Source organism: Anabas testudineus, chromosome 16 (genome assembly GCF_900324465.2).
Source record: "Anabas testudineus chromosome 16, fAnaTes1.2, whole genome shotgun sequence".
NCBI lineage: Eukaryota > Metazoa > Chordata > Actinopteri > Anabantiformes > Anabantidae > Anabas > Anabas testudineus.
This window is the reverse complement of record NC_046625.1, coordinates 19,620,118-19,633,224: the sequence shown is the minus strand read 5'-3', so window position 1 is coordinate 19,633,224 and position 13,107 is coordinate 19,620,118. Positions and strand designations below refer to the sequence as shown.

The window sequence follows — 13,107 nt, the reverse complement described above, 5'->3', positions numbered from 1 at the left end:
TCAAAGAAAGTGCTTTTTAGACCCACTCCCTTAGATAACAGTGACTAAAATCAGTGGTATCCACTTATTACTCACCCAGACCACAACTAAAACACAAACTGGCCATTCAGTTAATTATGTTCTCACTGTTCCATGAAGTGGCAAAATTAATTGAAAGAAGAAAATCTCTGTAAAAACCTTTCCAACCATTTGGTAGTTGGCATCAAGTAACCAATCATCTATTCAACTCTTTTTTTCTACCAAAGCATTTGTGTAATTCTTCACACTTCCAAGTTACCAAATGAAAACAAGACTAGGAGGCTGAAATCTGTCAGTGTAGCGTTTTACAGTTTGATTTTTCTTCTATAAAACAATACAATATAGAAAATTGAGAAATTAAATTGAATTTATACTTTGTACATTAATGTGAATTTACAGAAATATCATTACAATGGAAAATAAAGGTGTTTCCACTGCGCTAACTCTCCAGTGTTACAAAGCATTGTGGTGTGTTTTGGTGTCTTATTATATTTAAACCACAGACTGTCTATTTTACACTGATTACAGGAGGTCAAGTTTGGGTCCAGTATCAGAAAACATGTTATTCGTTAGTAAAGAACAGTGTAGTTGGCAGCTGCACAGCTTTTTACTGTAGTATTCACTGGGTGAATATTAGGAGAAGAGTAGTCGAGATGAGGGAGGAGAGGGTCCATGACTGGGATATTAGAGCAGGATTTGGGGTGAGACAGTAGTCCCTGAGGGCACGGTTGTTCTACTGTCTCCTATGGAAGCAGAAGCATAATAATACAATGCCCATCCAAAAAAAAAAAAAAAAAGAAGGAAGGACCACTCTAATATTTTGTTGGACCGCCTTTAGGTTTAATTACATCCGTTCACCATGGCACTGTTTCAATAAGCTTCTGCAATGTCACAACATTTATTCCCAGCCAGAGCTGATTTAATTTTTCACCAAGACCTCATATTAATGATGGGAGAGTCGGACGGCTGTGCAAAGTCTTCACATCAATGCCAAAGATTCTCAATAGGGTGAAGGTCTGGACTCTGTGGTGGCCAGTCCACGTGTGAAAATGAAGTGAGTCATGCTCCCTGAACCAGTCTTTCACAATTTGAGCCTGATGAATCCTGGTATTGTCATCTTGAAATCCATCAGGGAAGAAAAAATAACCTGGTCATTCAGTATATTCCTGTAGTCAGCTGACCTCATTCTTTGAGTACATAATGTTGCTGAACCTAGACCTGATCAACTGCAGCAACTCCAGATCATAGCACTGCCCCCACTTTAGGGTAGCAGCTAGGCATGATGAGAGCATCACTTCACCCACTTCTCTTCTTACCCTGATGCGTCCATCACTCTGGAACAGGCTGAATCTGGACTCATCAGACCACATGACCTCCTTCCATTGCTCCAGAGTCTTTATGCTCTCTTGCAAATCGAAGCCTTTTTTCTGATTTGCCTCACTGACTGGTTTTCTGAAGGCTACACAGCTGTTCAGTCCCAACCCCCTGAGTTCCTTTTGTATTATGCTCGTACTTTCACTACTAAACATAGCTCTACTGTTGTTTTTCTACAATTTGATGTCACCAAATGTTTAAGTAAACGCCGATAACAATCTTTCAAGATTTCTTTCTTGAAGTTGATGGTTCCCCACTATCCCTCCAGTTTTCAATAATGCGTTGGACAGTTCTTAACCCAGTTTTAGTAGTTTCGTCGATCTCCTCAGATGTTTTCTTTGCTTGATTCATGCCAATAATTTGACTCTTCTGAAACTGATTAATATCTTTCCTACCACCACAGGATGTGTCTTCCAACATGGTTGTTTAACAAAAAAGAAGCTACTTACTGCATCAGTTTCAATAACTTGTTGCCAGCTGAAACATAATCCTCCATGCAGTAATTATCCATTGGGATTTGCTTAGTTTAGTCCAGGTAGTGCCTTTTTTTTTGGACAGGCAGTGTATAATAAAAGCAACACCAGTTCTCACATTCACACTCACACTCGCACTAAAGACTGTTTCGTCACCCACCAGATCCACCAAACGCATCAGCAGCGGGGCCCACGGCCGCGGCAGCAGGACCATCTCCTGGGGAAGGTGCAAACGCATCTATGGTATTGCAGACGAAAACAGCCAGAACACAAAACATAGCACCCGGGCCAACACACCGACAGACACATGGGTGTAAAGAACGAAAGATGAGTAAACAGATGAAATGGACAGGAAACAAAAAATGAGAGGTCAGCATCAGGAAAAAGCAGAGAATACAAGAAATATGCAGCCCGATTGGCGCAGTGATCGATCTGATTATAACATCGGTCACATAATGAGATTCAGAGGGCTGCATAATGCTGCATTCAGTGGACGCACAGCCTGTGCAGGTTTGTGAAATGAGGCAAGTTGTCACAAGTTACTGTACTCTGTGACAAGAGGGAAAATGTCAAGTTTAGGGATGAATGAAACAGAGTCTCTTCGACTAAGGTGCTCAATTGGCTCATTTCAGTAGATTATGGTGTGTTAAGACTGGGGCTATTAGAAAGACAACCAATATATTAACTAAAGCCTAGATACTCATCCTCTTGACATATTTATGAATCTGTTAGTAAGCCATTAGTGAGAAAACCATTAGGGTTGAGCAACAAAAACAGCACACAGTAAAAAATCCCAAAACGATGAGTCACAACAGCAGATTGATTGCTTTGCATCGAGTTTGTGAATGTTTAAAACATATTAATGTGTAAGGACATTAGTGTTCTGCGTGCCAGCTGCACAGCTTTGAATAAACTCAGAGGAAAGCAAGTCCTCCACTGAGGTGGCTCATATGTTTGGCTTGTGTCACAAATGGTATGTAGGTACTGTGTTTTGCTCGACTGCGTTCGACACAAAACATCATGTGTGAAATCCCGACATCATGTCAGCACATTAGTGTGCATGGCAGTAACAAAGAAGACTGTAAATTCATTATAAAACTTTAGAGGTAGAACGCCATCACATGTGAGTCACAACCCTAAGCACCTGAGTTTGAGATAAATACAACATGCATACATACTACGACACGTCTAAAGATATTTATAGAATTCTGAGAAACTTTGCTAATAATCTGGATTATGTGTTTTTTTTTTTTGTTTTGTTTTTTAAAAATAGTGCTGCATGTTGTAGAAATTATTTTGGATAATTCTGTTTTGGAAAAAAAATCAGATGTTTAGCTCCAGGACTCAAATGTAATGATAACAGAAGGAAGCAAAAACTGGGGTTAAACAACACAGTTTAAATTTTATATTAAATTAAAACTTATTTCTAAATCTGATTCTCACATAAATCATGTGAATGTGAATCGTCTGATGGGACAAAAGCCTGCAGATCTTTTGTGGTTTGATGATGTAGCAGTCCTCATTAATATATGACTTGATGCACTACATAGTTTATGGAGTGACAGTGAAATTCCAACCCCCTGAAAAACAACTTTATTCACAAGTAAAGCTATCAGTAAATGTTTATTGATGACTGGTTGAAAACAAGAAGGAAAACCACCATTTAGTGTATCCTGGTCTATAGCCTATCCTAGGACCACACTGACCTCCAAAAAGGTCCATGTCGCTGGCTGAGGTGGTGGCAGGAGCTGAGACAGGCAGCGTGGCAGGAGCCGGCGTGGCAGCAGTGGCAGGGGTAGCAATAGCGGCTGCGGGAGCAGCAGCTGCAGAGGGAGCAGTGACAGCAGCACCAGCACCAGCTGACTGTCCCTCCGCCAGGAGAGCTTCAGAGGCTCCATCAGCGGCAGCTGGAGCTGCTATGCCGATAAACCCCGTAATCCAAATGCCACAACCCAGTCAAAAAGCCCAAAAGAGAGACATAGCAGAGGAGAAAAGAGGAGACAGTAGGAAGACAGCAGCTCAAAGTGACTGAAAATACAGACGGTGTGTGGTAAGACATTTATAAAGAGGATTTGGATGCTAAAGGTGAAAAAGCATCCGTTTGCTCTGCAACACAGCTTGACACAAAAATGACAGAGAACTTTAGGTAGAAAGCCAAGCTGGCGAGTGAAAAATCAAATGCCTGCAGGCATGTCTCTTATTCTTTCTGTAGCTGAGTAGTGTCTACTCACCCCCAGCCAAGAGATCTGCACAAAGACAAAAAAATGGAGAGAGAACAGTGAGGAAGAATGAATGGCAGAGTAAACAGAAGAGATTTGATTTCAAACTGAACTTAATACGTGTGGATGAAATTCATCAATATTTCAGCTGAAACAGCATTATACAAGAGGATTATTATGAAGAAAAACCAGGACGCTAAAGAGAAGCAGCAGCAGCAGCTTCATAATGGCAATGTCCTGTAATTTAAACCACTACATGTTCCACACTGTCAAAGAAAAAACACCACAGAGGGCACAACATGTCTATTTGACTATAAGGAGTCATTCTAAGTGTGTTTGTTTCAGCTCATTTACAACCAACTGTACATATTTGATATCAACCATTACACAAAGCATACAATAGCTTTTAAAATTGATTTTCTACGCAGCAATTGGTTTCCATTAATTTTACTATGGTATTAAAACCACTCTGCAATGACCTCCACACACTGTATGCTTTGGAAAATGGTCCACAGTAAAGTCAAGAAGAAGGATTTGAAGTTAATGGCATGAAACACGGAAACATCAGCACGGTCCATTAGAATAAGATGGAACTGAAGTCAATTAAATATGTTTTGCCATTTGCTGATTTTTGTAACTAGATTCAAGTTTAGGTAATTCCATATACTTTCAATAGACTTTATTTTGAGTCTGTTGCATTCAACTGTAGAAAGATCTTTGTATTTTTTGTTCTAGCTGTAACAGACTACAACACGTCCTCGAACACCAGCTGTCAGAGTCAGATCCTTTTTCTGGATCTCTGACTGCACACGAGGTGCAGACAATTCTCACCTCCCCATCCAGTTGTAGAAGAAGTCGTTGCACCACCCCGTGCCGAGGAGGAGGCAATGGGATCTAGATCCAACAGAAAACCATCATCAAGGGCGCTAAACGCAGAAAAGAAGAGAAGAGAGGCTGATGTTGACAGAGGGAATCCATTTGTAATGTAATATGATGCACAGATATCGATGCAGCTCAGTCGAAACACTGTCATATTCTTTTGTGACTCTCACTTGCTGGTAGTGGTGGAGGTGGGGGCCAGCGCAGTGGGGGTGACAGAGGGCGGAGGGGGTTTGGCAGGCGGCCCGGGGCGAGCAGGGGGCGCTGGAGGCGCAGGCTTGGCCGGCGGTGCAGCAGCAGCACCAGCAGCAGCACCAGCAGCTGGTGAGCTGTTGTTGGCCGTTGCATCCTGCCACAGAGAAAGAACCCCGTTAATGTGGTGACCAACACGATTATGTAAGCTGGTGTGATCCAACAGCTTTTAAAACACATGGATTCGCAATGAATCGCCACTTGTTAGGAGTAGTAACTGTTTCGGGTGAAGTTAAACAGTGAATTATTCCATTTACTTTTTTACTCGTACACTCATTAACTGCTCTGTAAGGCTTCAGTTAATGTGCACTGGCATAGAAAAGTGCGCTATATAAGTAACGGCTATTATTGTTATATACACACTTCATAAATGATACCTTACCTTGGTAGGTGACCTGCAAAAACAAAGACAGCACATAAGTTAAAGAGCTAAAGGATGTTCATCTGGAAAGAGCTGTTACTGAGGTGGGAGGCAAAGTGATAGCTTAAGTATCACTTTGGTTTTTTCAGACAGGCAGCGTTTCAGAGCAATTCCATTTAGTAAACATCTGCAATTAATGAAACCACATGGCGCTGCTGAGTAACAGCACCGGCTCCCGTTTTACTCCAACAAAGCTTTCCTTTTCAACACCACATCCAGAAAGTAAGAGGTGAATGAGACGGAGCGGCATGCAGCAAAAGCCCTAGGTCAGATCGCCAATGTTCAATTTCTATAATGCCAAAAAACACGAGGCACTTTACAGTGTAACTCAATATGTCAGTACGACAGCAGTTCAAAAGCAACAGCACTGTATGTCAATGAGAACAAAGATGCAAACTACAGTATGTTAGGTATCAAAAGGTGAGTAAAATATAATAACAGAAATACAAACAAGTTTTCTATAGAGCTGCAACCTTGACAAAACGGCAGTACACAATAATGATATGAGGTTGCATGTTGGGATGTCAGTCTATAGAATCACTGAAACTGAACTCTAACAGAACAAAAGGTTTTGTTATTTTGCCACATGATGGTAAAATAACATTTACAAGCTCCGTTCCCACTGACAGTAAATACTTACTTATCCTCTCTGAGTTCGGTGGGGACAGAGAAATGACACGTTAGAGAGGAGGCCAGAGCAGGTACTGTCACTAATGAAACACCAATTCAAATTATGTTTGACCACTTACGGCTTCTTGCCCTCCAGAGTGTTGAGGTGGGTCTCCAGGGACTCCAGAAGACTTTCCGGGGCCTGCCGAGGGATAAAGACAGACTAGTGATACCATCAGGGAGGATTAGGCACAGTGAGCGATACAGTCAGAGACACCAAAGAGTGATGTAAGTTTGTGATGATGCTTCTTAACCTAGCTACATGCTGCTAATACTGCTTTGATATTCATCTGTCTTGTGCAGTTTTCCAGAGTAATCGAATCAACATTGATTTCACAGCACTGACTCCTAAGTACACTTCACTCATCTCTGAATGCACTCCTCCAGCATTAACTTCAGTCTGTCGCTGGGTTCAGGGCTACGTCAGCGTCATTCCCCATTCTCTACATCTGAACCCAGTTTACATGCTTCCTCTTGGTGAAAAAAAAACCTTTACTATTACGGTTTGACATTTCCTCCAACTCTATGTATTTGTCCATGGTTTTACTAGTACAGCATTTCCTCACTAATCACATGTTTGTGTAGTGGTAAATAAAAGGCTTTACAATCCTGGACTTGGGCTGATGGGTATTAAAACACATTATTTACCTACTAATCAAATGAGTCTGTAGCATCAGGTTTTCAAATCTTTCAGGTACAGAAGCTTAGCAGTAACATAAGATATTCTCTGTTTTAAAATCTTAGCTTTGTTGATTCATAATGAACTTTTCTATGCATAAAATACCAAACACACAAATTAGAACTCTTTTGTCAACTACTTTAGATTAGATTTAGTTTTCTATTATCAGCATAGTTAACTGCAAAGCAGGATACAAAAACAAGAGTCTGATAAAACACCAACAGAAAACATGTTAATCGAGAGAACGCAACAACGTTTCTGAAGACCACAATCCACGGCTGCATGCTCAGCCATTATCACCTCCTGACATGCAGTACAAAGGGTGCCACAATAATACCCAGCAGGCTTATTCAGCGAGGTCAAAGCTAATTCAGCCAATGAAATAAGTCACTAATTCACTTTACTTAATTCCCTGCTCCATTTCCTAGATCGATTTATTTCAAGCTGTCAAGCTTATTATCCCTCAAACTATGAAAGACCAACAGGGCGGAGAGGATGATAATATTTAGTCTTGGCAATGAGAAGGATGGGAAAGTCATTCATCATCCAGGGACCTTAAAGTGTCTGTTCTCAGTGCTGAGAACAAAGACGGCTGCTCTGCAGACAAAGGACAGATGTAACAGCTCCATTACAGCAGTGTTTACACCCATACGGTGGTAATTCACATCTGAGGAGACCAGTGGAAAAGCTGCTCGACCATCTCGGCATCGGGCCTCCGGGCCCGCTGCGTGTTTGAAAGATTATGTGATATGACTGACGCTGCCAGCATCCGCACAGTCATTTCTACATCAGTGCTCTGAAAAACAGCATGCACGTACAGTACATGAGTGATTACATAACAACACAAAGTCAGTCCGATGGGAATATTATTCTGTCTTGTATGTGCTGATGTAATACCTTCTGTAAGGGGAGACAGCAGAAATTGGTGGATGGGCCAGAGATTAATCCACTGTAGTTTGACGGGACCTGGGAGATTGATATAATTTGGTCCCATAGACACATTAATCGAACCTTATCGCTATAAAGACGGGGACTTAGATTACATTTCTTAGATTAGTGATACTCTAAGGTGTCAAGAATATTCTGGACTATTTCTAGGACTACAGTACAAATGTAATATTGCTTCCAGACAGTCCATGTCAAGGTTCCTAGTCAGGAAAAGCTCTCGAAACTCCACTGTGTAATACACATGTTGTTGAACAGAGAGGCATTAAGTTTAAATGCCATCTCTGTGGGGTTTGGTATTTAATATTGAACCATACCACTCACTGAGCAAACAACAAAACACAACACTTCATTAACTACTTAGGGTGATAGTTTGATGTTTTAGGAAAACACAGAATTGTGTTTATGCCACGAGTTAGATAAGAAGACAGAGACAGAACATAATAATAGAACAGACAGCTAGCCGCAACCGCCGAAATATTTAATACTGGCCGTGATCGAGAGGTGTCAGAAAGCAGAAGTGCATCACAGCTGGCTGCGTGTGGGGCTATGTGCATAGCTGCAGACTGGTTATAGTGTCCATGCTGACCCCCGTCCAACACAACTTTAAACCAGCAGGTGATGTTTAAGCAGCCTTTCAGATCGGAGGCGGAACACCTTCAAGAAAGTCCAGCTGCCAACGAAAAGCACCACTGGACCAGCTTTTAACCAGCAGCATGCACTTCATGCAAGTCATACTCAATGCCACGACTAAAGGTCCAACTTCAGCTATAGAGTTTCCACAATACAACAGAGTTTCTAAGTGTGTAACTCTTCCCAGAACCAGTGGAGAAATCAGGTTTATATTTCTTAGTGACCCAAAAATGAGGAGAATAAAATCATTTTAGGACTGAAGCTGTCATGGAAACTCTTTAGCACAATTCCAGGAGAAGATGCTGCTGTTTTTTTGTTTTTTTTTTACCCATTTGCTGAACTTAAACTATGTTTAGCTCAGGTTTTAGCAGCAGAAACAGCCGCCTGCTCAGCAGCATTGCTCAGCATATCACAGCTTATCCAGTCGGCCCCTCCAGTCACATCGTCCCACTTCATCAGAGCAGTGGAAGTCTGTCTGCTGGGTGTGCACTTGCTGTGCAGTGTGCTTCAATTCAGTGCACTCGAAGAAAGTTCAACTGTTGACCTTCCCTACACTTTTTTTTTTTTTTTGCTACTCACAGCTAGCTCTGTGCACTACTCACTACTCACACTCTCAGCCTCAATGATCAATCTGCATCTCTGGAAGTGAAAAGAGAAGGGGGGTGGGGCATCAATCACCAAAGAACTAAAGCTCACTGATGGTATGGAGGATGGAAGTGGTGCACATGGGGGTACAGTGGGATATGCTTCCTATTTTCATGAATGGACATGGCCTGGCTGTTTCTGAATGTCTAATTATTATGAGTGGATAAAAAACAGAGGTTTAGTTGTCACATTACATGCAAGACAATTAGAAGAAACACAGCGCTCACATGCTCTGTTAGTACGTGGCCTTAAGGATCCAACCACAATAATGAACTTATAATAATAAAGGTAAGAAACAGCCTATGTCGGCCTCACCTGAGTCAGTTCAGGTATGTCATTTTTGTCTATTCCCACTTGCTGTAAAAGAGGAAGAGGTGATTATTAAGAGGCAAATGACTGAGCTACAATACTTCACAGTGATACCATGTGCTCTGCAGGGTTACCTCAGCGATTTTGAAGAATTCAGAAACCCGAGTCATTCGTGTCAGGAATCTTTTGTAGATCTCCAGACCGTCTTTACACTGACTTCTCTTCATACTAAAAAATTTTTCTAGACAAAAAAAACGCAGCATAAAAGACAAATCTTTATTTTTAGCACATGTTTACTGATTATCAAGTTAATCATGAGACAAATTGAAAGGAGAGACTCTACCTAACAGGTTAATGATGCCGTCACTGTAGCAAGCGTATAACTTGATCAGATCTTTGAAGAGCAGGAGAAAGCAGGCGTTTATCACGCCGTTGTTCAGTTCCTGTGCATGCACCTGTGCACAGAAATAAAAGTCAAGAGGTAGAGGGGATCTTGAAGATGAAGAAATGGAACATAAAGAAACACATTTAATAAAAAGGGAAAGTACTGTTATAGGTGGATGCCATAAGGTGATGTATGAGAACAGGTTAGCATCCATAGTTAGTGTACAGTTATATATACACTGGTGATTGTTTCAGTTACAGAAAGCCCCCCTACAGAGATCCTATGTGTCAAAGTGCACCGCACTACATGTTATTATTCATCTGCTACAACACTAAGCTCAGTTAAGCTTTTTTTTCTCCGATTTGTTTATTTATCCCCCAGCAAAATCAGTAACCTTGTTAACAGGGACTTAGTTCTCTATTAATGAGTGGCACTCACATCGAAATCCAGCAGTGCGTCGATCTGGCTCTGCAGCGTGTGCATTCCTTTCAACAGCTTCTCTACCGTCATGGTTCTCATCGCGCCGTCAGCTCTGGGACAGAAGGAATACAGAGGGAGAAAGAGGCAAAGAATGAGGAAATCAAGTGGAAATAAATGTTAAGCTTGTAAAGAATGAAAATAGTAAATGATATTTAATAATGAGGAACAGCTTCGTGTATCTGCTCCAGTAACCACTGTAATGAATCCAGAGCTGAGACACAGTCGGACATACATACTGTCTGTCTCACACATGAGCACCTGTCACAGGTAGGTCCACCACTGTGTCTGTGTAGTCAGTGTCTGGATTTTCCAATACTAGCCCGTGTAGCCAGAGGACCCATGTGCCTGCCAGTTAAACAGAGCTATCCGCTCTGTGAGCATGGGTAATAACTCACACTGAACTCATCTCTGCCTAAAGCACTGGATCTGGCTTACTGCCGGACTGGAGGTAACCAACTCCTGGCACTAACAAACAAATATCAAATAGTGAAGCAGCAAGGCGGTGTCATGAGAAGTGTGACATATACCCTTTTTTGACTCGGCCAAAGTCAAATGACATCTGTCTGTAGGCAAAGGCCTTCTCGTTGAGATAGCGGCTGTAGCGTCTGATAAATGTGGACATGTCGTAGCCTGTGGAGAACACACAAGTGAAAATGTGAAACTCTAAGTTTTTAAAAGAAAAAAAAAATCGAATTAATAACAAGATGCTAGAGGTGAGCTTTGTTTTGCAAATGGAGGAAGCTAGTCTGGCTCTGTCCAAAGGTAAAAAGAAAATCGATCTTGATCCTAATCTGATGTGCAACTTCAAAATGCTGCTGCCTTCTAAACACTGCAGATATTCCAGCTGCAGTAGACAAAATGTCCTTGACAACAGGCCTGAACCCAGTGTTTATCACCATGGGAGACTACATTAATTTCCATGGAGATGCGTCTAATTGAGGGGATCAGGGATTAGGAAAACCGTGGCGGAGGGGAACAGTAGTTGGAGGAGTGGTCAGGTCGGTTTTAACATTCAAGCTTGTACAGTACAAACCCATGTAGAAAGAGGGAGACAGAAATAAAGGCTTGGCAGCCAAAATGAAAGGGGTGAAAGAATGAGCAAGTGAAAAAAGCTACATTTCTTTCCTTCCTGTGTGTAGGAAGAAGTAAGAAGTTACACACCGTGGGAGCCGGTCTTGTCCAGGAAGTTGCTCAGGTTGAACAAGGTGTTTCTAGATGCCAGGAACTGCAAGAATCTCTAGGGAGAGGACAGACACATGGAGTTTAGTTGTCTGTCAGACAATCCATAAAAATGGATTTGGCAATGTTGTTGTAAATAAAATCATAGTTTCAGATCTGAAACATTGTGGTGTTACAATACAATACAATGAAACAGCTTCAGTGACCTTAGACAGAGTGAACAAAACTCTCTACTCTAAATGGATTGGAGAGGACCAGAAATACCAGAAATGTTTAATGAAATGTTAAGAGTCACATAGAAATGACCATGTTGAATGAAAAGCTGATTATATAACACGTTGTATATGGTACCAGCAGTTTTTATAAAGAAATTTTCACATAAATGTACGTCTTGAGCAAACAGTGGTACTGTCTTCCAGTAGGCCGTTGTGTTTGCTAATATGAGTTTGTTCATCTTAAAAGGTGAATGATCATTAGAAAACCCTTTTGCAGTGATGGTAACACAGCTGAGGAAGTATGTCTGATGTATCTTTTCATGAAAAACATGGTGATTACTATATGAGTCCATCTCTTGACCAGTACTGTAGTGCATATGTGTGTATATTATTAATTAGAGAGAAATCCAGAGAGGGGGGCGGCGTGAATATGAGCTAGTCACATGGGGAGCACCAGGAAATAGAGCTTAATAAAGACAAATAGGCTCCGTCTGCAGCCCTGAAAGATAAAGCGTCCTCACACAGGGACGTAAAAGTATGCCACACACACACACACACACACACACACACACACACACACACACACAAACACTGCTAATGCTTATTTATTGGCTCAATTTCCACAAAGCAGAGCATAATAAAGTGAGGGGAGGTGATGAATGAAAGACCCTCCCTGAACAATTGGTTGAGCTACACATCAGCTCCATCAGCCGTTCCCTCTCCTGCAGCAGCTACGACAAACACGACTCTGGCGACAAGAGATACTTTACACTTAACAGTGGCCTCTGTAACATTGTTGTACGGCTCACAAACACTGAGCACGTGTCTTGAGCTTTGTATCCCTATCACACTGACAGCACAAACGTAGAAACAAAACCTTATCACGTGCCTCAAAAACGTAAGAGCTTATCAGTGTAGCGTGTATGTGTGGTGTGTGTATGAAGGGTATCCCACTGTGGCCCATGGTAACTTTCTTGTTTCTTGTTTGCTATTCGGTGCATACTGGGAAACTGCCCACACACATACAGGAGGAAAAGCATGGTATGGAAAGTGATTGAATAAGAAATTGAGCTGATGGTCTGTTCTTTCATCATCCACAGTATATTCTCTCTTCCTCTGCTATATGGATTATTTCAGACCACGTTGCATTTCTTCTGTTATCTACAATTCTGTAACAGCTCAGCCAATTCAGCGGGCACTAACACTACATCTGTTTATCTCTCTGAGTTATCCCCTGTTGCCCATTCAGAGGCTTTCTTCTGTGGTCAGGACATAAACTGGGTCAGAGGGTCAGGACCACAAACCACAATGTCAGTCCCTTTGCTAATTCCA

The 13,107-nt window shown here is 41.6% G+C and overlaps 1 protein-coding gene across 4 annotated transcripts in view; it reads right to left on the bottom strand.

Moving 5' to 3' along the window:
* The window catches only part of snap91a (synaptosome associated protein 91a), a 35,919-nt gene that overhangs the window by 9,751 nt on the left and 13,061 nt on the right, over positions 1-13,107 (bottom strand). For 3 of the 4 annotated variants that reach the window (XM_026370021.1, XM_026370022.1, XM_026370024.1), the window contains exons 3-16: positions 11,543-11,618; positions 10,909-11,011; positions 10,340-10,433; positions 9,860-9,971; positions 9,651-9,757; positions 9,523-9,564; positions 6,386-6,447; positions 6,277-6,285; positions 5,598-5,610; positions 5,137-5,312; positions 4,916-5,010; positions 4,097-4,111; positions 3,572-3,781; positions 2,026-2,103 (exon numbers count right to left, since the gene is read on the bottom strand). In XM_026370021.1, the coding sequence (XP_026225806.1) occupies positions 2,026-2,103; positions 3,572-3,781; positions 4,097-4,111; positions 4,916-5,010; positions 5,137-5,312; positions 5,598-5,610; positions 6,277-6,285; positions 6,386-6,447; positions 9,523-9,564; positions 9,651-9,757; positions 9,860-9,971; positions 10,340-10,433; positions 10,909-11,011; positions 11,543-11,618 (1,192 nt within the window). The remainder of the gene's footprint in view (positions 1-2,025; positions 2,104-3,571; positions 3,782-4,096; positions 4,112-4,915; positions 5,011-5,136; positions 5,313-5,597; positions 5,611-6,276; positions 6,286-6,385; positions 6,448-9,522; positions 9,565-9,650; positions 9,758-9,859; positions 9,972-10,339; positions 10,434-10,908; positions 11,012-11,542; positions 11,619-13,107) is intronic. The other variant, XM_026370023.1, reaches the window with a different exon arrangement.